Source organism: Melopsittacus undulatus, chromosome 11 (assembly GCF_012275295.1).
Source record: "Melopsittacus undulatus isolate bMelUnd1 chromosome 11, bMelUnd1.mat.Z, whole genome shotgun sequence".
NCBI classification, from domain to species: Eukaryota; Metazoa; Chordata; class Aves; order Psittaciformes; family Psittaculidae; genus Melopsittacus; species Melopsittacus undulatus.
This window is the reverse complement of record NC_047537.1, coordinates 5,317,674-5,344,273: the sequence shown is the minus strand read 5'-3', so window position 1 is coordinate 5,344,273 and position 26,600 is coordinate 5,317,674. Positions and strand designations below refer to the sequence as shown.

General features: G+C 47.2%; 2 protein-coding genes across 4 annotated transcripts; one reads left to right on the top strand and one right to left on the bottom strand.

Moving 5' to 3' along the window:
* Positions 1-334: 334 nt before the first annotated feature.
* Positions 335-6,408, bottom strand: C11H9orf78 (chromosome 11 C9orf78 homolog). The gene is made up of 9 exons (XM_034067300.1): positions 5,962-6,408; positions 4,634-4,693; positions 3,954-4,005; positions 3,664-3,734; positions 3,390-3,467; positions 2,746-2,943; positions 2,187-2,323; positions 1,342-1,440; positions 335-1,034 (listed from the first exon to the last, which is right to left on the bottom strand). The coding sequence occupies exons 1-9, from the start codon at positions 6,042-6,044 to the stop codon at positions 943-945; spliced, it is 870 nt and encodes a 289-aa protein (XP_033923191.1). The 5' UTR covers positions 6,045-6,408; the 3' UTR covers positions 335-942.
* Positions 6,194-25,683, top strand: USP20 (ubiquitin specific peptidase 20). 3 transcript variants are annotated; one of them, XM_034067297.1, is made up of 25 exons: positions 6,494-6,639; positions 7,608-7,646; positions 10,010-10,125; positions 10,503-10,556; positions 11,234-11,296; positions 11,412-11,543; positions 12,104-12,200; positions 12,387-12,456; positions 13,020-13,133; positions 14,057-14,135; positions 15,409-15,847; positions 16,736-16,873; positions 18,114-18,226; positions 18,653-18,825; positions 19,082-19,176; positions 19,599-19,632; positions 20,022-20,067; positions 20,319-20,499; positions 20,960-21,086; positions 21,203-21,372; positions 21,982-22,063; positions 22,410-22,518; positions 22,912-23,014; positions 23,269-23,340; positions 23,961-25,683. In XM_034067297.1, exons 3-25 carry the CDS (start codon positions 10,045-10,047, stop codon positions 24,119-24,121), a joined length of 2,733 nt encoding a protein of 910 aa, XP_033923188.1. In that variant the 5' UTR covers positions 6,494-6,639; positions 7,608-7,646; positions 10,010-10,044; the 3' UTR covers positions 24,122-25,683. The 3 variants fall into 3 exon arrangements, with proteins under 3 accessions (XP_033923190.1, XP_033923188.1, XP_033923189.1); XM_034067299.1 differs by lacking the exons at positions 6,494-6,639; positions 7,608-7,646 and adding an exon at positions 6,194-6,263; XM_034067298.1 differs by lacking the exon at positions 7,608-7,646 and having other exon boundaries at positions 6,500-6,639.
* The last annotated feature ends 917 nt before the right edge of the window (positions 25,684-26,600 follow it).

Genomic DNA, 26,600 nt, shown 5'->3' with positions numbered 1-26,600 from the left:
GCCGCCATGTTGGCCGGGCTAACCGTAGTTAGCTAAATGGCGGCCTCGTGTGGTAAACTCGGTTAAACACAGCGCTTAGGGTCGGGCAAAGCAGCAGCGACAACCCTGACCACCATGGGGGCACAGGCTTAGGGATAAACCGCAGCATTTACCTGATCTAGAGACTTTCCCCCTCTTTCTGAAAGAAAAAGTAACTCTGGGGCTACCTCACCCCTTATGGAGGCTCCACTCCTGAGTGATGGGACACAGACCCTTGCACAGCCATGGGATACTCTTATCCCCCACACCCAGAAACCATCAGTGTGTATCCCAGAAGGAAAAACACCATTTCTGATCACTTAAAACCACTTTTATTATTTGCAAGTTGCAAATCCTGCCTTCACGTTCCACACATCACACTGGTTGTTGGGCCTCTGCACCAGACGTCACACTGACCCTGTCCTGACAGCTGAAAATGAGATTTTCCTCCAATTCAAGCTACAACCTGACCCCGTTTTCTTCAACAGCTAAAATAAAAGTGAACTACTAGAGAAGTAAGTCTAAAGGGAAGAGAAAAATATAAACCAACACAAGTCTCTTATGAAGTTAAATTCAAGCAAACCAGCTTTAAACCTTCCCTTTATATTTACAAGGCAAACAGCACTGCTGCTTTTAAAGGATGTTAAGAGGGAAACAGAGTCTGTAAAATCACTAAAAAATGCCAACCATGAAAGCTCATGTTCTTATAAAAGAAGTTTTATAACTGGAAATTAGTTATGTACAGAATTTTACCGGCCAAAGAGTTCACAATCACCTGTGAAGTGATTCACTACAAGAGCACAAGAAAAGCTTTGTAGGCAACACCAGCATGGGACGGTAGTGACATAACCTACATCCACTGCAGGCCATGGACACGGAATCATTTATTAGTGGAAAATCAGATCAACTGCAAAGACTGTTTCATCAGTATCGCCTATTCATCTTCTTGAATTTCTCATAGTGATAATCATCAGTTGCTTTTTCATTGAGGGGACGTTTGCGGTTCGGAGGAGACCCTTCAAAAGAAGGAGAAGGCAATATTATTCCCCTGTCCTTTCACATGAGACAGTTCCTTAACCCCACCAATTCTCTTATACAGGCCCTTGGTATGTGAAAGGTTATTGCTTCAGCTGTCAATGCTCCCTAACCTGGTACTCCTTGCTATCCATCAAACCCTTGTCAGCCAGCTGTGATGCAGGGGTACATCAAATGCAATATATAGCTCTGTTTGACCACTATCTCAGGGCACACAAAGAAAAGGAGATAAGAGTTGTATCATTTCTCTGTGCAAGACCCCTGAAGAGTTTGAGATTAGGAACTTACGCTCAGGTTCTGGCCTCTCTGTATCCCCTACTCTCAGTGGACGGGGCTTTGGCTCTTCTTTGTTCCTTCGCACTGGTGCATTTAGCTCCTCGTGGTAAACTGAAAGAACAAAAACACCAGATAAGGAGTATTATCTGAAGCAGTGTTATTCAGACAGACATATTTCTGTGGCATCTGTTACAATTGATCTTAAGCAGAAGCAACAGAACCTCAGAACAAACACTCTTGTAATTAGTTTCTATGGATAATCAATACATGCAAGATGGGATACAGCAATTTTCAGTATCACTATTTCATCAGAAGCAGCCCAAAGACACATAATTTCCGTCAGAACATACAAATCTGACTCTAAATCACCCCTGTAAGCATGGTTAGATGCAGCAGAAGGCTGCCTTCCCTCCAGATGGCTGCAGTATGAGAGTCTCTCCCGGAAATGAATTCTCATCTCCTGTCTAGTAAGATCTACGTTTGCCTGACCACCTGTCTGCTTTGGCAGCCTACAGAATGGATTCTCTCAATTACAAACCATCATTTATAATCTCACACGAGGCAGGCATTTCCAGCACACAACTTAAAGAGTCCTGAAATTTATGAGGCAGTGTCAGCTGGGAGTTCAAGAGCAGCAAGTCCAGCCGTGAGTTATACGTCCCTCTCCTGGCCAGCGGATGGAAGAAAAAGACCAAGCCAGATGAGGTCTGTATGAGCATCCCAGAAAAAGGAATCAGGCAGCTGCTTGTCCTGATACATCAATTAATTTCTCCTACATCAGAATCTGTCCCAACTGATTGCTTTGCTTTGCAGAGGAGAGGGTCACACCTGGGTCAGGAGAGCTACAAGAGACTTACATCTGTTGTGCTGAACATAGTTAACAGCCATGTTGGTGGGAACAAAGGAAGTTTCGCTGTCTTTCTTCTTGTTCTGCTGCTCTGCCAGCAGCTTGGCCTTGGCCTCTTCAGTTGAGATGATGTTTTTTATTTTTGCACTGAAAGAAAAACACAGAAAAGGAAAAATCCTGTTTAGAAAGGGCAGTAGGCATAGAACTGCCAAGTGGGTGGATCTGGGGGATAATAATAGCACTGCAATGGCATTTGATGTGCTTTTTTGTGAGGATGCAGTGCTATAGAAACAGATACTTTGTTTCTCTTCCAGTACAGGGCATAAATGGATCCTCCCTAAAATTGCTAGATTCAGGTCACAGAAATAAAGAGCCTGTTGCCAGAAATCATGGAGCTGTCCCTATGCAGAACATGCTGTGGCAGATACTGCCCTAACTCAGAACAAGACTCAATCCCTCCAGAGAGCCACACCAGAGCTGTGCAATCCAGCCCTACTGCTGCTCTGTCACTCAACAGTTAGTCATCCTGGCAATTCAGGCCATAACCAGCAGATCTGTGAACTACATACTCAATTCCCAGGTCCACTTCAGGAATGCCGCTCAGCATCTGGTTGGACAGCATCTCCTCAGTCTTCTTGGCAGAGGAGACACGGATGTTCTCTGGCAGCTCATAGAGAGAATCCTCGGCATTCTTAAGCTTCACCTTCTGCTCCTCATTCTCTACGATTCCTTTTCTCTTCTTCAACTCAGTCTCAATGTACTTCATCCTAAACAGCAGCACATAAGGGACACACAATATTTAATCCTGCTTTCTGTAGTCTGTTGCAGCACTGCCAAGTACAGCTGCATCTCTGTCCTGATAGCTAGGAGAGGAAAGAGTAATCTCTCCCAAAACAACTCATCTAACATCAACTACAAGAAGCAAGATATTTGCTACCCTATCCAGTAAACTAGAAGATCCTCCAAGCTCTTTCACGGCCAGAAGAGAAGGCTCCTACCAGTAATAAGTATTAAACTAGCTGGCTGGCAGTTCCCATCTTTGTCAATGGAAAAGCCTTCTCGAGCCTGGTAGCCAGGGGTGAAACGGCCAAGTGGAAGTTTCAGTGAGAACCAGGAAGATGTTCTGGGACTGCTCAGAAACCAAGACAAAAAATTAAATCATGAAGGGACACCCAACCCCAAATTCAACATCACAGACAGCAGCACAACTTACATGTCAGCATCTTCATCCCTCCGGTTGGTTTCAGCTGAGAAGGAAGTTCCCAAGTTCAGATCTTCCTCTTCATTAATCCTATATGGAAACCACAATGCTTAGAGTTTTGGGGTTAGTTTGGGTTTTTTCTTAACTAATTTGTCAAGTTAGGGCAACAGTAACTGGCCAAAGTGCATTACGTTAAACTCTTCTAAGCAAAACAACATCTAGTTACTTCATTACTAGCTTTCAGTAGTAGCTCAGGGAGAGGTCTTCAGACCTCACATGCACCCACCTGTCCTTGCCTCTTTCTTTCAGCTTCTTCATGTCCACCATTCCCCCTGATTTTATCTTAAATGGATCATCCTGTAAAACAAGGAATAATAAGAAACCCTGAAGCTTCCCTCTAGTTTAATGCTAGTCTTTGAGATCTGGATATAACCACAGAAAACATGTAAGTATTGAGCTGTGCCATCAGCCCTACCCCAGCCCAGGCCAGACCTGCTCAGGGATCAGCTGGACCACACTGATGTTTTCACATCATTACATCTCCACACCAAGGTGATGAAAGCACCTGGCACTCACCACAAGTGTTGCTTCTTCCTGCAGCTTCTCTCCCACAAGCAGAGCTACAGCGCTAGTCAGGCAGATACAGAAACAGAATTCAGTGGAATGGAACATATTACCAACAATGCTGCATTGCTTTATCCTTCTCTACATCTAGCAGATGGTCTCACACACTGCATCAATGCTAAACTGGATAGAGGAGCTATTACTGGTTTGGAGAGACGAGAAGTTAAGGCAGTTTTCAGTGCCTTCCAATGAGTCACCAAAATAAGGAACAAGTTCACTGCTGGTGCACATTTCAATAAGCTCCTCAGATCATCAACAGCACTAGATGAGAGGGGAGAGGGAAATTAGGGTGGAGGAGGTCTGAGTGTATCCAATTTTAAACCATGTGTGCAGTACTGAAGTAATCTGGTGAAAATACATTTAATAGTAAATCCCAATCCTAATCTTTTTTTTGGCCAGGACACAGAACAGACTTTGCTCACTGTAAACTGACACTGTGTACTTGCACCAAACTCCTGCCTTTTTCCAACCTCAGGCTTTAATGTGGAAACTTCTCTATCAAGAACACAGGATTGGCACTATCTGACATGTAATAGTTTCTACTGCCAGGAGGCACATGACAAGTGACTGAACTGTTACATTTCACTCAGGGACAAAACCCAACCCCACATCCTTGGTGCCACATCCCTTACCTCACCCCATTAGGTCGCCTTCTGAGGTTCTGAACTTCTTTGGCTTCCTCAAGTTTTAACCTGAAGAAAAAAAACCATTTGACTTAGGACTTGATGCTTTGGTCTTAACTAATTAATTTAATTTGACTTTTTGCAGTTAATACAGAATCTTCTAGGCAGACTTTGCTTTAGACTTCTGCATGTTCCATTCCTGGCAGTGTTCAAGGCCAGGTTGGTCACGGCTTGGAAGTAGATGAGCTTTAAGATCCCTTCCAATCAAAACCATTCTGTGATCCTATGATTCTATGTTGGTGTCCACTTGTCTGGCTACAGATTAGATAGATTTTTAAAATTTTATTTAATTTAAGCAATTCCATTTATTTAAAGCAATCCAAAAAAGCACCAAAACCAAAACCCACATGACACCTGCTGGTTATGTCCTTTCAAGATGTTTTCTTGGTTGAGGAAAGAAGCACATAAATGTTGCTTTAATAAGATGCCAGTATAGGAAGAATGAGCTGAGGATCCCTGGTTTCAGTTGAGTCCCCAGCCAATATTCTCCTTGCAATAAAACACAGGGCCACTAACATAAAATGTGGGGCACCTTTCCTCCTTCAATGATCAGTACTAGCTTTCCATTTACAGAAGTAGCAGCAGCTCTTAAGCGAATATAACACAGCTGAGAGTTACAGATACACCAGTGCACGGATGACTTAGAAGAAAGCTAATGGTAAATGTAAACATCACGTCTCTATAGACTGACGCGCACTCTTGACTTCATCAGATATCCAGACAGATTGAAAGACACGTCTTTCAGAACCTGCCATTAACTGTGTACCATAAAATATTTTTCAGACACCAGAAAGATTTTGCTTGGAACTCAAAGCACTGAGAACAAGACAGATCATCTCTGAGTGCCGAATTTCAAAAGGCTGGAGTGACGAGAAGTGAAGGTTTGCAGTGGTGTGCGATGCCAGCGAGCAGCCAGGTGCCAAGCAGGAGCAGAGGCTCTGTCGGTCACCCGTGACCGAGCGCTGCTCTGGGGAGCTCCGGGTCTGGCCCCTCGCGAACGCTTCCCTCTCCCGGCCCGTGGGAAGGGAGAAGAGGGACCGAGGCCCCCGTCTGCAGACCTCCGGTCCCCCTCCTGTTCCCGGCAGCATCAGACTCCCGGGGGCGAACCCCCCTCCCGGCGCGGGGCCCTGGGAGGCAGTGACACAGCAACGTGACGAGGTAACGGTGTGACGCGATGCGGTGAAGCTGTACCACGACAGCGCTCCATGACTGTGTGACGGACAGACATGGCCGGCCCCCAGCACCGCTGTGCCCAGCCGTGCTCCCCGCTGACCCACCTGACCTCCTCGGCGACCTGCTCGTCCTCCTCCTCCTCCTCGGAGTCCCCCCTCCGCTGGCGGAAGGCCTTCTTGGCCGGCATGGCTCTGCGGGACAGCCGCCACACCGCCGTCCGCACCCCACAACAACACCGCCGCGCCGGGCGCGTCGCGCCGCGATGACGCCACAGCCCCGCGACGAAGCCGGGCAGCACCGCCCATCCGCCAGCACCGCGGCCGGCACGATCCGCCGGTGCCGGGGAAGCTCCGCCGGGCCGAGCCTCCCACGTGCGCTCCCGTTGTCACACGCGATGAGCTCCCGTGTAAGTCCAGAAGTTCTTTGGTTTATCCCGGCAGAGCAGCCCCCCCACGCCGCTGTGAGTCAGGGATGCCAGAGCACAAATGCCCCTTCTGGTCCCCCACTTGTGGAGCCCTTGGGACGGCCCCTGGTACCTACAGGCGCAGCGCCGCCGCCGCCGCCTCCTCCCCGCCCAGCCCCGCTCCGCCCCGCCGCGGCCCGGCCCCCGCCCCGCCCCCGGCCTGCGCGGCCCCCGTCGCTCTGCCACCGCCTCCCCGCACTGCTCGGGGCGCCGCGGCCCTTCCCCGCATCGGGCCGCAGGGCGCGGCCTACCCGGTGATCCGGCCTGAAGCGCAGCCCCGCGGCGGGGCGGGGGCAGCGGCGCCCCGGGCATCCCGCAGGTGAGAGGGGCCAGGGGGCGGTTGGGCCTCGGGGCCTGTCACACCTCGGACGTGGTGTTGTGGGGAGGGCGGCCGCGCTGCGCCGGGGATGATGCAGCAGCAGCGGCTGAGGGGGCTCTAGGCCGGCCCCCCTGAGGTCCGGCGGTGCCCGGTCAGCGGGGCGGTCCTGCAGCCCCCGGGGCCTGGTGGCTGCTCCGGGGTGACAGCGGCATCGACGCCCCCGCGACCCTCGGAGCAGGACCCTATGGAGCGGCTGGTGGCTCGGCTGGTGGCTCGGCCGGTGACTCGTCCTACCCCGATCTAGCGTGCAGGCTATTGAACTTCACTCACGTTTAACAGCTGTAGCGTCTGCTAGGAGGGGACTTGTGTTTTAGGGTCTGTTGTGCTGAGGAGTGACGTAGCAGAGTGAAGCAGGGGTTCCCAAAGGTGTTTTTTTTTCCTGAGAAGCTAAATCTCTGGGTGTGCCGTCATGTTGTGATCCGTGTTAAAACCTGGCCCCTTCGCCTGTTCTGCATAAACCACACGGATGTCCAATACGTGATCGTGATGCAGTTCAAACATTCTGCAAAGAGTCGAAAGTTCCTGGTTCTTCCTTGTTAGTAGGTTAGCTGAGTAAATATTTCTTCAGTATCTCAAGTATAAAATGTCATTCAGAACTACTGCAGATACTCCTTTATCTTGGTAGGTTATGCAAGATGAGTGAGCAGACCTGTCAGTTGTTGGATGAACAGTGTTGAGATTTCTTTCATTCATACTAAGTTATTCCTCAGAGCATCAGGCTGCATGCATCTGAGATTCTTGACAGCTGGCTCTAGCTTTGGTACAAAACCAGTTGATTTAAGCAAAAAAAAACAACTGAGAAATGTGTTAATGTAGACACTGGGTTTGGCAGCAGTTTAAGCAACTGAAAGTAGGTTGCAGTTACTGTGGAATTGTTCTGACATGTTCATGTACTGTTTCTTCCACAGTGGTGCTTGAGAAAGACAGGCTGAAAGACTTGTTTTAAGGTAACTTCTTTTCCCATCATACACAGTACATTTTGACAAGCACAGATAATCTTTTGACAGTGCTTTTATGAAATTCCTAGTTTCCTGAGCAGCATTAGAGCTGTATGTGCCACTGAAACCTCTTAGGGCACAGTCGTGGGAAGGTAGGGATTGAATACTTCCTTCAGAACAGTTGTGACTCAAACCTTTTCTGATGCATCCAGTCAGGTCTGGGAAGCAAAAAGGAGGTTTTCCTTGGTTTGTTCAGAAAGGGAAGCCCCAGGTGGGAAGATCAGCATCCTAATGCTGGGAAGTTTAAAGGGTTTAATTTCAAGTGGAGGGTGGTGTCCCGTGGAATGAGCTAAAACCATCCACATCCACAAGACTGTACTTAACACCATGAGCTCCAGATCCACTTCACAGTTAGCTTAAGAGGGTGAAGATTAAGAGGTCTGGAATTAATTTCAAACCAATAACTTTTTTCATTAGGTTTTCTGGGAAACCTGTACTTGGAAAGGGATAAGAAATCAGGGAAGGTGAAATAGCAAACATGGCATTGATACCTTTTTTCCTTTTGTTACCTGGACCAGCTGATGCATTTGGGAAGAGGGTTTGAGTCTGAAGGATCTCAGAGCTGAAAGTGTCCCAGTTTTATGTGTTAGTCAAACATACCCTGCTTCTGTCACTTGTCTTTTAAATCAGCATGTGTAACATGATACTTCTCTGTGAAGCTGCATGAAATTGTTCGTTGTTTGTTTAAACATCTTTTCACAGGTTATTGAGATCCTGGTTACAACCAGTAATGTGTTTTCTAGCATGCATATACTGTTTCTTCCCCCTCCAGTTTTGCTTTGCTCTTCCAGTTCAGTTTATTCCGTTCCAGGGTGCTGGGAAAACATTGGCATAAACTTATCTTGAGGTTTGTCTTCTGCCAAGGCAAGGTGCTAGGCAAGCTTTTCAGCTCCCAAGATAAGTGTTACTGATATGGCTTATTCATTTCTCCTTTTCTTTTTTTTTCTTTCCCCCCACTGCCAGCGATTCATTGGGAATTCTTTAAAATGTCCTCAAAATGGGAAAACAGCAGTGTAGCAACCTTGCTGCGGGAGCCATTAATGTCAAGTTCATCAGATTTTTCCACTTATTTTTTTGTAATGGCTTGGGCTTTTCATATCTGCTTCATTTCCAGCCAGTAGTAATATTTCAGAGCCTGGTCTGTGTTATTACTATCACTTGTCTTCTTTTTTTAACAGCCATGAGTGAGGTTATTTAAACTAAACTTAAGAAACACGAACTCTTTTGACTATATTTTTTGTTACCAAGACATGTTTAAAGTCTTACCTACCTACGAACCACCATGAAGGTGTTTATCATGCTCATAAACATGCAGCTATGAAATCCTCTGAGTTGGTAAATTTTCTACAGTCTTTGAGAGTTATATGGCTCATTGTTCAAAAGCTGCCTATCAAATGGTAAACTCCTTAGGGACTGCAGACTGATTGTCTGTGTTACAGATCATTTAGATCTAATTCCCTCTTGCTCGGCTTTATTTATAACAGTCATCATATTTTTAATGCTTGATAAAGTAGTGTAATAACTAAATGTTAGATTCAGATCAGCACAGTGTGGGTAGCATGAAGCCCTTAGACATCGTAGGCTAAATATGTGTGTCTTGGGCTGCTGCACCCTTTCCCTTTTAATCTAAATCTCATGCAAACAAGCTCACTAGATTTATCTCTTTTCCCTCTGCCTGTCTGTTCAGATCTCTGCATTGGTTTTCCCACCCCACCTGCTGAGCTGGCTCAGCACACCCAGTTTCTGGGGGGTAGTGTAGCTTATCAGTCTAGTCATGTTCATGGAGTATTCATGGTATAGTCCGTATATACATTTATATATGTAAAGCATGTATGAGTTAATGGGAGCTTTTATTTATTGCTGTAGGACTCTGCATCATTCAGAGATGCTTTGCAATCCAGACAGTCTGGGAGTTTAAGGTTAAGAGGGTGGTCAGTAGGTTGCTGTTCTGCTGTTTTCATTTGGAGGCTTCAGCATATCCATCCGTATACCTGACAGCTGTGCTGCTGAAGCTATGCCTGGGTACTGAGCAGCTCCCTGCACCTCTGAACATTCCTCCTTTTACAGATTATGAGCTTTATTCATGTGTTTCCTTCTCCGTTATCTATGATACCGCAATGCAGCCACTAAGCAGTGGGTCAGAACTGTGCTGGCTAATATGTCTGGTTCCAGATTTAGATTTGTTTTGATCTCTGAACTTCAAAGATGGATATCATAATATCTAATACATAAATCATGCTAATTTGTCTTCTTACAATCGGTGAGAGCAAATCTAACCTGTCTCTGAAAAGAACTATCCTTTCTTGTCTTAGGAAAACACCCCCCTTGCAAGCGAGCATTGGTGAAAATGGGGGATACAAGAGACATCTGTCCTCACCTGGATTCCATAGGAGAGGTGACCAGGGATGATCTGTTGCTCAAATCCAAGGTACAGCATGTTCTGGTTGTCAGTCCTTTCCCTTTTAGCTCTTGTGAATGGGTTTGCATGTTCGCTTTTCTAAGAAAATGCTGCCTATATCCACAGTGGTGAGGCAGAAACTTTTCTTCCAATGCTCATGTACCCTGCACATATCCCATAGGGTCTTTATTGACCCTAACCCTGATCTATTTCTCACTGTCACTTTATCCTCTTCAAAGGTGTCACTTAGCTGAAATGCTGCAAAGTGTTATATTTAATAGGAAATGTATTAAGAAATGAAATCCTATGAGCTGCAGGTTGGCCAGGCCTGTCTTCCCACTCTTGTAGGACTAGGTTACTTAAAAACCAAACAAGCAAACAAACCTTCTTTTATCATGAATATGCAGGGAACTTGCCAGTCTTGTGGAGCCGTGGGACCAAATCTCTGGGCTTGTCTTCAGGTAAAAATGGCTTGCTGTTTGTGTGCATGATATGGTGGGACTTATCTTTAGTATCATTTACACTGGAAAACAAAAAGCATGGGAAACAAAGAGGGGGTTTGCGGTAGAGCTATCCACTGGTTTTTGATGGCTTCCAAGGAAAAGACTCACTAGATTAAAGACTAACACTATCAAAATATGGCAAGAGGTAACAGTTCAGTCCCCAGAGGTCATTGTCCTCTGGTAGTCTCAGTAGGAATGAATAAAATGCCCAGCATTGCCCGTTGGCTGGGTCCTGCCTCTGCTGGCAGCTGTGGAGGGAGGCTGTAAATGTGAGACATCAGATGTTGCTCAGGGCAGTGTGGTGGACAGGAATGACAAGGGACATGTGGGTGGGCAGGGGCAGTTTATTTTTACACTATTCAGTCATTTTGAGACTGCTCAGATGAGCTGCCCATTGGAGCAGGTGCCTTGGAATGAAGCCTTTATGTGGGTGCAAACCTTGTTCCAGGTTTTCTTTCTTAAATCAAACAGTTCCAGTTTTTAGTCTTATTCCAGGCCCTGAGTAAAAAGCAGGTTAGAAAATTGGTAAGATCAGTTCTAAAGCTGCAGCTGCTGGTGAGACTGGAGTTGCAGAGTTTTCTGTGAAGGGTCTAATTTGATGTGTCCATTGTACTTCTGCTCTTTTCTCTCCCTAGATCGGTTGTCCTTACGTTGGTTGTGGGGAATCCTTTGCTGACCACAGCACACTTCATGCACAGGTGAGTTTTCTCTATTGTCCATCTTAACACAGAGTTGGACTTTTCCCATTACCTAATCTGGTAGTTCAGTGCTTCAACTTGAGCCAGATTCATTATTTCACCTTTTAATTTGTAGGCCAAGAAGCACAACCTGACGGTGAATCTGACCACGTTCCGCGTCTGGTGTTATGCTTGTGAGAAGGAGGTGTTCCTGGACCAGCGGCTGGCAACGCACACTCAGTCACCACCAGTAAAGTTCACTGACCCGGTGGGTCTGTCCCAGCATGGCAGGGTTGAACTCTTGGCAGGGTTTTCATTTACCTGTTGCAAAATGAACCATGTGTTTTCTGCTGCTGTCAAGGCTTTCATTGTGATAGAAACTCTTTTTGCTGAAAGTAGCTACTGATAGCCAGAGGAGCAGCAGTAGCATCTCCCAGCAAGACTTTCAGATTACTTGATACCCGTTTTCACTCTTTTTTTAACCTTTCTGAATCTTTTCTTTGAGGCATCCTGTTTCTGTCTTCTGTCACATCTTCATTTTCAGTGCAGGGTCCATGGAAGCTTTAGCTGCTAGACCAAAACCACATGTACTTGTGTCACCGCTATATATTCCTGGATGCTTCTGTTATCATCTGTATTGGAAGCAGTAATGGTACCATTTCCACCCTCTTGCATTAGTGAGAAGGGTAGGCAGTGCAACTGGTTCTTCTCTCTCCAGAGTACATTATATTTAAAGGCTGGCTTGATTTATGTGAAGGATAGTATCTCTCACAACTCATCTCTCTAGGCAAGCCTCTCATGATGCTTATTTCTCTGTCTTTAATCTAGGAATCACCATTGTCTTCTCATCCTCTGAAAGCTGTTCCAATTGCAGTGGCTGATGAAGGTGAATCTGAATCGGAGGATGATGATTTGAAACCAAGAGGTAACTGAATCAAGTTGATAAAAGGGCTGTGAGGGTAACTGCAATCTGTAGGACCTGCACTGGGAGGTTCCTGAGAGCAGACTGTGAAGATTGCCTAGAAAGGGCTGAATTCCCTCTCCTTTGGGGGGGAATGTAGAAAGCAGCTTGTCTGGAAAGTGTTTCATGCCTCTCTTGTTTGTGCTTTAGGCCTTACTGGAATGAAAAATCTTGGGAACTCCTGCTACATGAATGCAGCACTTCAGGCTCTCTCTAACTGGTAGGCGTTAGGGCCTTTCAGTAGGTTCTTTACCAGACTTCACTAAATATCAAAAGTGGCATCTCTGATCTGAGACCTTCATGAGTCTTGCAAAGAGAAATCAGCCAGGCCATGTGCAGAAAGATTTAGTGTTTGTTTAGGGCAGCAGAAGGTTTAGAGTAGGAAAGTGAGTGAATAGGCAACCTGTGGCTACATACAAGCCTCATGTTCAGATGAGTGCTTGAAGTAAAAGTCCATCATTTCCATTGTGACAGAGATGGGAAGGCATGTCACATTTCTGTTCTCCCCAGTGGTATCATTCTAACCACCCATATCCTCAAATATTCTCTAGCCATACTGCTGAGAACTAATTCCAGGATATCTTCCCTGTACTGGGAACAGATTCAGATCAGCCTTTTCATTTGTTTCAAGTTAGAAGTCTGCATCTAGAATCACTTCATCCCTTGAATTTAAAAACAGTATCTTAAGTATGCTTCCAAAAGGCATGCATTTAAGTTTTGATAAACCTTATATAGAAGCAGAGGAGAAGTTTCTGTGCACTGAAGTCTCTTTTTTTCTTGCAGCCCACCTCTCACACAGTTCTTTCTGGAATGTGGTGGACTGGTCCGCACGGATAAGAAACCAGCACTGTGCAAAAGTTACCAAAAGCTGGTGTCTGAGGTCTGGCATAAGAAACGGTGAGTGTTCACTCTCTAACTTAATCTGAACAGGCAGGGGGTTGGAACTAGACCATCTTAAGGTCCTCTCTAACCCTAGCTATTCTATAATTCTGTGATTCATAGCTATGTTAGTTTCCTGTTGGCAATGAAGAAAAAATGGTAATCATTTCTAAGCAAAAGAAAGGCCATTTTGCATGGACTGACCAGCACCTAGTTGCACTGCTCTTGATTAGCAGAGGGATTGATGGTTTGGACAGAAAAAGTTATACAGGAATTTCTACTGAGGAGTGGAAGATATAAGTTGATGCTTGGAGAAATGTTCTCTGTTGGTTCAAATTCTAGACCAGTTCAAAGGGCATTGTAAAATACTGCAGCTCTGTTTAAACCTGAAGAAGTCTGCTCTGTGCAATCAACTGAAACAAAAGGAAGAAATTTCATGGCATTGCATGTTTGTTTCATGTTAGTTGTTAAGAAGGGATAAATAAGATACAGAGCAAAAGTGAACTGTGTCTTTCTGGAAGAGAAGGCTGTAGACTTCGAAGCAATACTGTCATTTTTGTATTGGTTTTGATTTACCTCATTTACTGGGTGGTCAACCCACCCAGATGTTGAGACAGATGCAGTGCTGCAAATTAAAACAAGTAACTAATTGCAAAACTCTGCTCTGGAAAGAATTACTTGAGATGATACAAAGGACAGAGCTTTAAGTTAAATATGCTCTAGAGAAGAGTCTCTCTGGAAGGACAGACTGAAATGACTACGGATATTTTCTCTCTCTTCATTTGTGTGTCATCCAGCTCAAAGAGAAATATATGCCCAGGTTTTGCAGGTCCTCTTTAACTAGTTTCCACAACCTGTTCTATGGCTTATTACACAAACTGCCTCCAGGCCTGATAATCAAGCTAACTTCTTTTTTCTTTCTCTTTTCCATATCTAAACAGTCCAAGTTATGTTGTACCAAGCAGTCTATCCCATGGGATTAAACTCGTCAATCCCATGTTCCGAGGCTATGCACAGCAGGTGGGTCCTCAAAACTGTGCCATTATTCCAAAGGTGGCGGGATTTTTCTTCCTTCAGCAGTGATGCTTGTGCTCAGGAGGAATAGCTTGAGCTTGGGTCATGTCCATTCTGTGTCAGTATTTAGGAGATCTGGGTTCTCCTCCAGGCTCTGCTTCCAGCTTGCTGATACCAAATCAGTGCATTTTCCTGTGTCAGCTTTTTCACCTCTGGAATTATGATGATCATCTTCTTTATAGAGGGCTTTAAGATCTGTTGATACATCCTATATGGGAGTTAGGTATTATTTATTCAGAGCTGAGAAACCTTGATGAATCTGTTCTAAAAAAATAAAGATATGAATGTTCTATCTTCTTTTTCTGGGACTTAGAGCAAACCAAATCTTATTTAAATACAGTATCCTTTTTTCTTGTAAGTTTTTTTTATCAGCGTCTCTCCTGTGTTTATTCTTCAGAATAAAATGTAAACATCAAGCTATGATTAGAAAATTTACAAGAGAAGTGACAGTACATCTAAGCTATGGCGCTGGCAGAACATCAAAACAGGATAAAAATGATTAATGAAAGAACTATATTTATCTTTGATGTGAAGTACGTTGGATTGGAAAACTCAGCTGCAAAGAGATAAAGCTGAAAGGAAGAGCAGGCTGAAAGCCAAACTTCCGTAAAATAACAGAAACATCATAATTAACTTTCTGGAGGTGTCAGAATATCAAGTTGCGTTCCAGCAGGTCCTTTGAAGCCAATGTGTCAATCCTTTTACTATGTATTGTGAATGTAGGAGCTTGTATCTAGACTGTACAGTCTTTGGTTTCTGATTCTATTCCCTATTTATTAAAGATTTGAATCTGTTGAGATGGGTTGCCATGAGCTGAAGTCAGTGATCATGAAATCTGTTTTGTGGGTAGGGGTCTGTTCTCTGCGGCCTGATGTCTTCAGTAGGTTTCTCCTTGCCTCTTGCTTCTTACCAGTGATAAACACCAAGAAGTAACCTTATGGTTTGCATGCTGTGGCTGCTCTCTAGCTTTTCAGTGTCTTTCAGGTGAAGATGTTCAGATAAAACTTGGGCCTTTTATCATTTATGAATGAAAAACATTTATGTAGCAGACAGGCTTCTTGGTACATCACCACGGTACTCCCTCTGCCTTGGCAGGGTGTCTTTGTATTGCAGAGGTGGCAATGGGCAGCATTTAAAGAGGCTGTGAATAGAGCCATCTCCTCTTTTGCCCCTCCCATTTCTGGATGGATACTAACATGGAATTACTCCTGATTTTCAGGACACTCAGGAATTCCTGCGGTGCCTGATGGATCAGCTTCATGAAGAGCTGAAAGAACCAATTGTTGCTGAGACAAGGGATTTGGATACCAGTGACCAGGATGACAAGCGAGAAGGTGACCGAAGTCCTTCAGAGGATGAGTTCCTCTCCTGTGACTCAAGCAGTGACAGAGGTGAAGACGGTCAGAGTCGGACCACAGGGAGCATGGGCAGCAGCACCCTGGCAGAGACAGAATTGTTGATCCCGGATGAAGCAGGCAGAGGGATCTCAGAGAAAGAGAGGATGAAAGACAGGAAGTTCTCCTGTGGCCATCGGCGCAGCAACTCGGAGCAGGTGGATGAGGATGCAGATGTTGATACTACTATGATGCCAGTTGATGGCAGAGCCTCTCCTGAGATGATGCCAGCTCCCCGTCCTGCCAGCCCATGTAGGACACCAGGTATACACCTCTTCCAGTTGTGTTAGTTGTGAGAAGACATGTTATCACCCTATACAGGGACAGTGGCAGACAACACATAATGCGACTGACTGTTCCTTCTATGGGTTTAAAGAGATTTTGCATCCAAGATTTTCCTCGGTGTCCCTGGAAGTAATTCTGCCTTTGTGCACAATTGCTTCTGTAAGAAAATGTAATATGTGAACCAGAGAAGTGCTTGGCTAGACTAAAGTGCCGAATAAAGACAACATCTTGAAGGCAGCGATAACTGCCTCTGCCAAACCTTTCCTAATTTAAGGAAAAGGGTTTGTGTGTGTACATTACTTTATCTGATAGGCTGGCCTGGGGAAATGTTAGCTGTGGAAAAGGCATGGAAGAAGGTTATCTGTTAATGGTGGGCTGAGGGCTTTGTGAACAGGAAAGGGTAAGGCACAGGTTGTGCATTTCTGTGTCTTGGGGAAAAGAAAAGAGCAGCAGTTAGAAGACGTAGGTGTGGAGTCACCTCAAACTGAACATAGTCGATCTTTCAGCACTTTTTTATACGAGTCTTACTCTGCCAGCTGGCACTAAAGACAGCAATGCTGTTTATGTGGATTATGGATACAGGAACAAGCTGTAAAACCTAATTAGTCATAAGTGTGAAAAAATGGTGGGTTGGGTTTTTTTTATATGCAATTATTAAGTATTCAGTACAGCTCTGTGTGCACTTGTATCTGTTCACTGAGGGAGCTGAATCTGCCAACCCGTGCAAGCAGGACAGTTAATAGACATTGAACTGCATGTACTGGGAAAGATTCTGTGCTGGAACACAGAGCTGGGCAGACACTGACTGCAATAGGGTTGCCTTTCATAACTGGGGTTTTCACCAGTGCTCCTCATTTTCCCCAACAGAACCTGACAATGATGCCTACGTGCGCTGCTCTTCACGTCCCTGCAGTCCAGTCCATCATGAAATGCACTCCAAGCTCTCTAGCAGTCCTCCTCGCTCCAGTCCTGCCAGGCTTGGACCTTCCTACATCCTCAAGAAAGGTAGTGCAAAGAGCATATGCTAGGAGGCAAAGGGGGGAGCATGCAGAGGAGGAGGGGCTCATTTACAGAAGAGAGAAGCAGTCCATCATCATTCTTGATTACCAGTTGTAACAAGTGCTGATTGCCCTGAACATGAGTGCTTTCTAAAATAGTACTAGGCAGACACTACAGTAAACCTTCAGGTAAAGTCAAGCTCTAGGTACAACAGATGTTCTCGTATGCTCTTGTACAGGAGGCTGGAATGATTTCCATGTCTGCATCTGCATTCTGTGTTTGTTATGAATCAAATGGCTATGAAGTCCAGGCACAAGCTCCGTCCCTTTAGGGGAGCATGGAGACGTGTAAACATTTGTCTGCCAGACTTTGTTTCATAGCATGTGGGCCAAATAACTGTAAGATGATGTTATTGAGAGCAAGCATCCTGCCTCCTGGACATCTTGGGCTCACAATAACAGAATTAAGGCTGCAGATGTCAGTCCAGTGCTGGGAGCATTGTTAGGCTTCAGAGTAGAGCCTGGCTTCTGTTGTTATCAAATTGGTCTCTTCATCCCAGGCAAACTGCAAATTGAAATCCCTCAGCATTGCATAGTCTAAGCACAATGGCATGTGCTTATACCACTGTCCCCACAGCTGTTCAGTAATGGCATTCTTTCTTCAACTGTGTCCCAGCCCCTTGGCTGAGGTCAGCACAGCCACAGATGGTCAGATGAAAAGCACTCTGTGTTCATGCACGTGTACATGGGGAAGAGGGTTTGTTATTAAACAAAACTCTGTGTTTGGCCAGTGCCTGCTGTGCAGAGTCCTCTCCAGTGTGAGACATGAGGGGAACACATGGTAGATGTCACAGGGCAGATTCCACAGGCAGGTGAGTGGGGAGAGGATGTAAGGTGTAAAGCTCACAGCAAAATGTTTCAGGACCTCAGAAAAGCAGGGCCAGGCTTCTAAACTTGTAAAAGGATGGCAACAGGATTTCCAGTAAGACAATTTCTGCCTGCTGAGAACTGGCACATTTGTGTTGGCTTAGTTGGCTACCTCCCCCTTTCTTTTACCACACGAAACAGCAGTGTTCTTTACGTTCTTCATGTCAGCTGACAATGGGCTTTGCTGTTTCACTGGCACGCAAATGGTGTCTGAACACTCAGGACAGCACTTGTCTTGTGTTCTTGTGCTGCGTGACTCCACTGAGACAAGAGACTGGGAAGGAGTTGCTCATGATGGGGCTGCTTTGTCTGTCTTTCAGCCCAGATGCAGGCTTCTGGGAAAAAGAAGAAAGAACTTCGCTACCGCAGTGTGATTTCAGACATCTTTGATGGCTCCATTCTCAGCCTGGTGCAGTGCCTCACCTGCGACAGAGTGAGTCTCCTGGTGGCTGTCAGTCAAAGAGCAGTCTTCTTGCTTGTAGATTTCTTCTTAGGAAGCGGTGCTCCTATTCCACACACTCAGGGGTGCAGTAGGCCTGCTACAGTGATGATAGGTGGGGTGGCAGGGAAAGGTGTGAGAAACCTGCCATGCCAAGAGGTTGTATTTCTCTGTAGGGGTCTATTTGCTGTTACTGAGTAGGCCTAGCAGTATCACATTCATGTTAGAAAACTAATTCCAGTGCTACAAAAACCATGACAGAAGCCATCCTGCTAACAGCAGTGACTAATTGGCCAGAGTGAGTTGCTCTTAGTGCCAGCTCAGGTTTCTAGCTTAAACAAAATCCAAGCAGTGAGGAAAGGTGATGAAGGTCAGGTCTCGGCTCCATTACACAGACTTCTTCCTTTTGGGTATTTCCAGGTTTCTACGACAGTGGAGACATTCCAGGACCTGTCGCTCCCAATCCCAGGGAAGGAGGACTTGGCCAAACTGCACTCTGCCATCTACCAAAATGTGCCAGCTAAGACAGGGACATGTGGGGACAACTATGCCTCCCAAGGCTGGATTGCCTTCATCATGGAGTATATCCGGAGGTGTGTTCCCGTGCAGGACTTCTTTATTCTGGGTTTGCTCTAAAGTGCTGCAGGGCAGCTGTAAATAAAGTGTCTTTTACAGCAGCATGTCAATTGTAACCAGTTTTTGGAGGACAACATGTGATACCTTGCAGGTTTTTTAGCCTTTTCATGTAAACCATTTTCTACAGTTCCTCTAGTTCTGTCACACACCTTCAGATCTCTTGTCCAGCTATTTTATGTATAACTCTGTCTCTTGATCCCCTCTCTTCTGCAGGTTTGTGGTGTCCTGTATCCCTAGCTGGTTTTGGGGTCCTGTTGTGACACTGGAGGATTGCCTTGCTGCCTTTTTCGCAGCAGATGAGTTGAAGGGTGAGTTTTCTTTAGTGAAGTTGGCACAAAACAAGTATTTCACAGGCATTTTGGAGGCAGAGTAAATCCCCTGGAAATCCTGCCTCAGTATTTCACTTGGAGACTGGTGGAACCAAAAGTTGGCAGTTCAGCATCTCTGAGCAGAAGTGAGGCTTTTCAGGGATGGGAAATCCAGAGGACTCAAACAATTCACTGTGTTCACTTCTGCTCATGGGCAATCGTATGTTTCTGCTGGTTGACTGCATTCTTTTCTTGCCTTATTGAGAGGAGTGTTTGTTTTCATCTCTTCTCATCTTGATCCATTCTCTTGGCTTCCCAAGAGGTTGCTTGACTTGGTTTCTTTGCCCTGGGTGGAAGTGTAGGCATATCAGCGTTGTGTGCTATGAGTAACTGAATAATGGCTTTCTCCTCTTTGTCTACAGGGGACAACATGTACAGCTGTGAACGGTGTAAAAAGTAAGTTTGCATTATCTGTATTATGTTGTATTTCTGGAACTTTCTCTCTACTACTGGCAAACATTTGGCTGTGCTCTCTGCCTGGATGTTTCTTCTGCTGAGTAGCTTGTAAAACCTGCCTTACCTTATGCTAGAGATCTGCTCTTGAGAGGTCACTGAGCACACACTGGAAAAGTGCTGGCTTTGAGGGGGGGGGGGAAGGGAGGAAAGAAAGAAGGATATGAAACTGCTCATGCCATGCCTCCTTTGGGAAGGAGGCTGCAAGGAGCCTGAGTTGGCTGCTGCTGGAATTCAGGATTTGTCTGGGATTTGAAAGTGAGCAAGACTCAGCTTTACCTTCTGGCATCCCTTTGCTTGCAAGATTTCTCACAGCTCATTTCCTCCCTCAGGCTGCGGAATGGAGTAAAGTACTGCAAAGTCCTCAGGCTACCAGAGGTGAGTAAAAAGCACCTTCTTTCCTAGTTTTCTTTTAGCAGCCACTGAGGGGGTGAGGCAACAGGTGGAACAGAAATGGCAGTTTGCTTTGGTGGCAAAGTCCTGTATCTAGACCAGGCTGATGGGGCAGCAGGATTCATGACCACCAGGTGAAGAACTTCTGCAAGGCTCAGCTGGACAGAGATGTGCTGTTTTAGCAGAATACCCATGGCAAACCCATGCTTTGGTGTTCTCTCTCCTTGGTCTTTTAGATTCTTTGCATCCACCTGAAGCGATTCCGGCATGAGGTGATGTATTCCTTCAAGATCAACAGTCATGTCTCCTTCCCCTTGGAAGGGCTGGATCTGCGACCCTTCCTAGCCAAGGAGTGTGTTTCCCAGATCACCACCTATGATCTCCTGTCAGTCATCTGTCACCATGGCACAGCAGGCAGTAAGTCCTTCTTCTGTGAGTGCAGACAGGTGTGAATAGGAATGAGATGAGTATGAGCAAAGCAGAAGTGTGTTCCAGGATGAGCCAACACCACTTCTGGAATGCAGGACAATTTAAGGCCTGCTTCCTTCATTCCCAGGCTTGCTCATCCTCTGCCCTTTGAAAGGTGAACTGAGCAGCTTCTGACAGATCCCCTGCAGCTATTTCGTGCTGACCATTGGGTTGGCTCAAACCCTTTCCTGATGTTCAGCCTCACTGAGAGGCCCTTCCATGGAAGGCAGATGAGGGTGACAGTGCCAGGCTCTGCTGCTCCTCAAAGCTTGGCTGAACAGGAATTAGGCCTTCTTTGTCCCTCTGTTCTCTGCCAACAGCTAATTCTGTTTGTGTTGCTGACATTAGCCCAGGCCTGACTGCTGTGTGCACTCTGAATCCCAGCAGTGCTGTGCTCCCTCTGTTCCAGGTGGGCATTACATAGCTTACTGCCAGAACGTGATCAATGGCCAGTGGTATGAGTTTGATGACCAGTATGTCACTGAAGTCCATGAGACCGTGGTACAGAATGCAGAAGCCTACGTCTTGTTCTACAGGTGAGCTCTGCGCTGCATGCAGCAGTCCTTGCTGGCTACAGGATACCCAGAAATGTGTTCTGCAAACATTAAGTTTTTAGGAATTGCTTCATTTTCTTTTCCTCTCCTTATTTAAGGAAAAGCAGTGAAGAGGCTGTGCGGGAGCGTCAGAAAGTCGTGTCCCTTGCCAGCATGAAGGAGCACAGCTTACTCCAGTTCTACATCTCCCGAGAGTGGCTCAATAAATTCAACACCTTTGCTGAGCCTGGTCCCATCACCAACCACACCTTCTTGTGCTCTCATGGAGGTAAGGAATGCTGCTGGACCTGGGAATAGCAGCTCTCCACTGTACTCCCTGGTGCATTAGGAAATGCAAGGAAAAAGCTCCAGCTGTCATCCCCATGCAGTGTATGCTGCAGTAGGATCCACTTCTTTGGCAGAAACTCCAGCCTGCTCAGGGAGACAATTACCCCATTGTCTTGCTGATCCCAAGGGATGTGTAGTGCTGGGAAACAGCAGTTTTCAGTTCTCCTTTTGTTTTTAGAAACAAACCTGTAGAAAGCAGATAAGGCAGCATTTATCTGTGTTACCCTATCAGCGAGATTGGCCTCCAGTGTTTGTTTGGAGAATGGAACATGTGCTGCTGAAGAGAGCTGATACTGTTTTACTGTTCTGCTGCTTCATCTGCCCTGGGGAGCCCTCGTGTTTATAAACCTCTCATTGGAAATAAAGCAGTTGATTAGATATTGAGGCCATGAATTGAGAAACCTCCACAGTTAATGAACTTCAGTCTCCCATTAGCAAAGGCAGCAGGGTCTGAGTTTTCAGCAAGGAAGATCAACCTTTTTCTATTTGTGTCTTTACCCAGCAATAATGAGTTCCCTGGTTAACTCTTCCTCTTGCCTTTCCTGCACAGGGATCCCTCCTAATAAATACCATTATATCGATGACCTGGTTGTGATCCTACCCCAAAACGTGTGGGAATATCTCTACAACAGGTGGGTTTGGCCATTTCAGTCTTTTCCCCAGTGAGTTTCAGGGTTTGTTTCACACCTTGGCAGTGACCAAGTCATAAAGGCTTCCCAGAGCACCTCAAAGGTGTGCAGTACTCAGTGTGGACTGGCAAGGATTGGTACTGGGTAGAGCCTCCAAATCTAAACCAAATGGGCTGTATGAGTGCATTGTCCCAGAGCAATACTGTGACCCTCAACATATTGAGTAAAGGCATTATTTCCTCCTTCAGCAGTGTCTGGAATAAACACCCATCTCTGTGGGATGCAGGGCTAGGAAGCATTTCTATTCTCCCGCAGTTCTCCATTCCTCTCCCTCTCTTCCTGTGCTCAGGTTTGGGGGTGGCCCTGCTGTGAACCATCTGTACGTGTGCTCCATTTGCCAAGTGGAGATTGAAGCACTTGCCAAACGCAGGAGAATTGAAATTGACACCTTCATTAAGGTTGGTATGGGAAGCATCCAGAAGCAATGCCAAAGGGTAGAGGTGGGAAGTGCAGACCTATCACAGACAATGGAAAACTCCTGCCCATGTGCTCCAGAACATCATCTACAGCTTGGTGAGGAAATGGACCATGGGGTCTTCCATGCTAGCAGCATACAGAGGGCAGCTGGGACACTATAAAGCTGTGCATGGCTGTATGCAGACATCAGGTTTGAAACCATCCTAGTCTCCTGCCTGCTGTAGTCAGCAGGCGCAGGTTATGGGGAAGGTGTTGGGATGACATGAGGTTCTTCTGAAGAGCAGCAGGCTGCCTTGCAGTTAAGGGAAAGGGCTCCCCCAGATCTCAGGAGTGACTAAATCCTTCCTGCATGTCTCTGTTCTCTGCTCTCCCAGCTGAACAAGGCTTTCCAGGCAGAGGAGTCCCCAAGTGTCATCTACTGTATCAGCATGCAGTGGTTCCGTGAGTGGGAAGCCTTTGTCAAGGGGAAGGATAATGGTAAGAAGCCACAGACCTCTGGAGTCAGGTGGGGTGAGAGGTAGAACAGAAATGGGTCTGTTTGCCAGGTCCTCAGTGAGCATTGCACTGACTGGTGTGACTTGAAGCTGAACCGAGTTCAGACACCAGCCCCTTGGGCTGCCTGCAGGTCCCCAAGGGGGCAGAAATAACAAGAGATCGAGTTCAGGGGATGTTCAGTCTGGTGGCATCGTGGAAAGCAGAGAGGTTTTGACGTGGTTGTTGTCCTCTTGCAGAGCCTCCCGGACCCATTGACAACAGCAAGATTGCACTCACGAAAGCGGGTGGCCATGTGCAAGTTAAGCAGGGTAAGGCTGGTGTTTGCTGCCTTGTAGTGTTCCTAAAGGTGGGGAATGTTCTGCTGGATCTGGGTGTCCATAGTGGAATGATCACAGAGCAAGGTGGTGGTGCAGAGGGAGACAGTTCTCTGCACAACCCAGTGCTGACTGTCCTGAGTGAGCCATCTCAGCTCTCCACTGGGAGCTCCTGTATGACTGATGAGACTTGTTCTAGTGACGCCTGCAGTCCCCGTCTCCTCCTGATGCTGTTCCCCAGGCCCCTTCCACCATTCCCCTCTGCACTGTAGCTTTGATCTTGTGTTGCAGCATCTGCTGTGGTCCAGCTTGTGAAGTAACATTGCCTATGCTGTCCCCACTGGGCTCTTCTGCCAAGTACATACATTGCATTTGCATCTCACCTCTCAATGCAGCTCTTTCTGCTTTTCTCTTCCTCAGTAACCTTTATGCAAAGTCCTCTGCTTCCCCTGCTTTGCTCACATTTGTCCCTCCCTGGACAGCTTGGAGCAGAGTTCTCAGTCTCACCCAGGCAGTATAACCCCTCCTGTGCAGGGGAGGTGGCTGGAGAGAACATCCTCATCCTCATGCTGTGGTGCACCTGCAGGGCTGATCATTGCTCTTGTCCCTTGCAGGTGCTGACTATGGGCAGATTTCTGAGGAGACATGGATTTATTTAAGCACGCTGTACGGAGGGGGCCCAGAGATTGCCATCAGACAGAATGTGGCCCAGGTCCAGGAACTGGAGAACCTCCATGGGGAGCAGAAGATCGAAGCGGAGACGAGGGCTGTGTGATGTGTGCAGGCTGGGGCAGGGAAGGTATGGATGGCACAGAGGCGTCCGTGTGGGATGGAAGACTGGGGAATCCCAAGGAGTCAAACCTCTCCCGCTGGCTGGTACTGGAAGGCGAGTGCAGCTCCCACCACCACTTCTGGGGGAGGCAGGTTCCCTCCCCTGGCCTCTCACATAGCTTTGGCTGTAGGGGGGTGCTGGGCATAAAGGGGAGAAAAGCAGCTTCTCTCTACTTCATCTCTGGGTGAAGCTGTGGGGCAAGACTGCAGCCAAGCATCACAAGGATGTGTTCTGACCCGAGCCCTCTCCCTTCTGTTTGCTGACCAGGAACCAGCACTCCCACCTTGCCCCAGTGAACCCAGTCTGCTCCTTTGCAGGTTTTGGCACTTTTCTGTTTGACTCACATGTACAAAGATACTGAAGCATTACTTACGTTTCCAGAGGGCAGCTTTGCAGCTAGAGGAAGCTGGAGTTGAAGCTGAGCAAGCCCCAAGGCCTCGCAGTAGCTCTGTGCTGGGGATGCACACACGGTTGTCACAACTCTTTATTTAATCCTTGCAGATTCAGTTGCAATCAATTAAGAAACACTGAAAGAGGCCCCTTCTTCCTCCCCTCGCCCCTACAGCCACACCTTCATGGCCCTGCCCTTTCTGGGGTGTCTTTCTCCTTGATTTCATGTGCTCAGCATGGTTTCGGAGAGCGAAGCTGGCAGACACGAGTCCTCCTTCCCATGCCCTTCCTCTGTATTCTTCCTGCTAAAGCTCCTGGCACCTTTGTAGCTACAGGGTGCAGCCTCCCAGGGGTTCAGCTCACGGGTGGTAGCTTCAGGAACAGGCAGGATTCCTTGGGACAGCTCCGATACCACCCAAAGGACTCCAGGCTCACACCCCACTCTAAGCAAAAGGCAAAACTCTTCTCAGTGGGGCTCTTAAACGCTCTTTGTTCACTTCATAAGCCAGAGAGGCGATGGTCTGAGCTTTGCCACCATCTGAGTACGAGTTAATGGCAGCAGAGTGAGGCAGAGGTGGCCTCACCTGGGCTGAGGAACCAGAGGAACTGTGTGTTCATGGTGCTGGAACCAGAATGATTCCCCAGCACCGAGTCTGGCCTCAGTGGTTTCTGGCCTCAGTGGCTTCTCACGTGGCAAAGCAGGGCAGGGAGCAGGGAGGGAAAGGCTGCTCTTGGGCTCGGAGCTGGGGGTAGGACAGGATTATGTGCAAAGAAAAATGTGGCCTTCAGATTGTTATTTTTCAGACCAAATGTTTTCTGCAAACAACTTTAAACGAGTCTGTGAGTGGTTCAGCACATCCATTTGTGATGCTGTCCAGTGGATGCTTGTATCTACCCAGCCAGGCCCGAGGGGAGCTCAGACTGAGCCGCTGGTGAGATCTGTTACTGTTTTAAGCTGTCTTTGTGTGACTGCAGCCGCCTCTGGAGCTGCAGCAGAGCCCGTGGGGCTGCAGGTCTGTGTTGTCCAGAGGATGCTGTACAGATTGTCCCTCCCCTCCTGTGCTCGTGTTAGACTTTGTGCTGAAATGTGTTCCAATAAATACATGTGCATTCAGCATGGGGCTCACTGGTGCCTGCCTTGTGTGGGGAGCTCAGGGTGTTAAGGAAGTGAAACAAAAGAAAGGATCCAGCGTTGCTGCTGCCAGGAGGCCCTGCAGGGCCAGAGCCTGCTCAGCCACAGCCACCGCACTCCTTCGGAGCTCCTTTCCGGCTCTGCTCCCGGATTCCCTCTCGTTCCTTCACTTACCCGGTTTCAGCTGTGTTTGTCCCGGAACGCCCGCAGTGTCCGGCACCTCCTGCTCCCCGTGAGCATCCTCGCTATGAAAGTGACCGGCAGGGGAAGCTGCTGCAGTTCCATTGCGCTGTGCTGGGTCGGTGTCCTCACCAGTACCCTCGTGAGAGAGCAGCTTCCTGCTGGGGCCGCAGGGAGCACCGCGTCCTGCCACTGGGAGCTAATGGAGCTGCTGAATGCGGCAGGTCTGCAGGACCAAGCCCATCCTCTGCCTGAGCTGAATGCAGGTGCAGCGCTGGAGGGGTTAACAAGAACACAGCTTGTTCTTCAGGCACTGGAAGCCAAAGTCCAGACCCACATCTCACAAACAAACCCATCACCAAACAACTGCGGAACAGCCCCACACGGTCCAGGGGATGCTCAGCACCACCTCCCCTGAGGGTCAGTGTGCACAGACAGCTCCAGCCCTGTGCTTTGGTACCCTCTGTCCCTTGAAGCACTCAGCTCTGCACCCTGCATCTGTGCTTCATTGGAGCCCTGCGTTTCCACCTCCCACAGCCGGCGGTGACGCGTGCCTGGACACAGCCAGCTTAGGGACCCATCACCAGCCTGAGCCACACTGGTCAGGCCTTGCAAACCACCCTTATTTCATCAGGCTGCTCACTGGGTTGTGTTGTTGCTGCTTAAAGTTCACCACACCAATACTGTGTACATCAAGGTAGAGGCAGATGGACACCCCTT

Excerpts from the sequence above, each read along its gene's own strand:
- C11H9orf78 (XM_034067300.1), bottom strand. The coding sequence starts at position 6,044 with ATGCCGGCCAAGAAGGCCTTCCGCCAGCGGAGGGGGGACTCCGAGGAG. Across the intron at positions 4,694-5,961 it reads CAGGTCGCCGAGGAGGTCAG|GTTAAAACTTGAGGAAGCCA; the intron begins GTGGGTCAGCGG and ends TTTTTTCTTCAG. Across the intron at positions 2,324-2,745 it reads GAAGTGGACCTGGGAATTGA|TGCAAAAATAAAAAACATCA; the intron begins GTATGTAGTTCA and ends TTTTTCTTTCAG.
- USP20 (XM_034067299.1), top strand. The coding sequence starts at position 10,045 with ATGGGGGATACAAGAGACATCTGTCCTCACCTGGATTCCATAGGAGAG. Across the intron at positions 12,201-12,386 it reads TGATGATTTGAAACCAAGAG|GCCTTACTGGAATGAAAAAT; the intron begins GTAACTGAATCA and ends TTTGTGCTTTAG. Across the intron at positions 21,087-21,202 it reads GCCTACGTCTTGTTCTACAG|GAAAAGCAGTGAAGAGGCTG; the intron begins GTGAGCTCTGCG and ends TCCTTATTTAAG.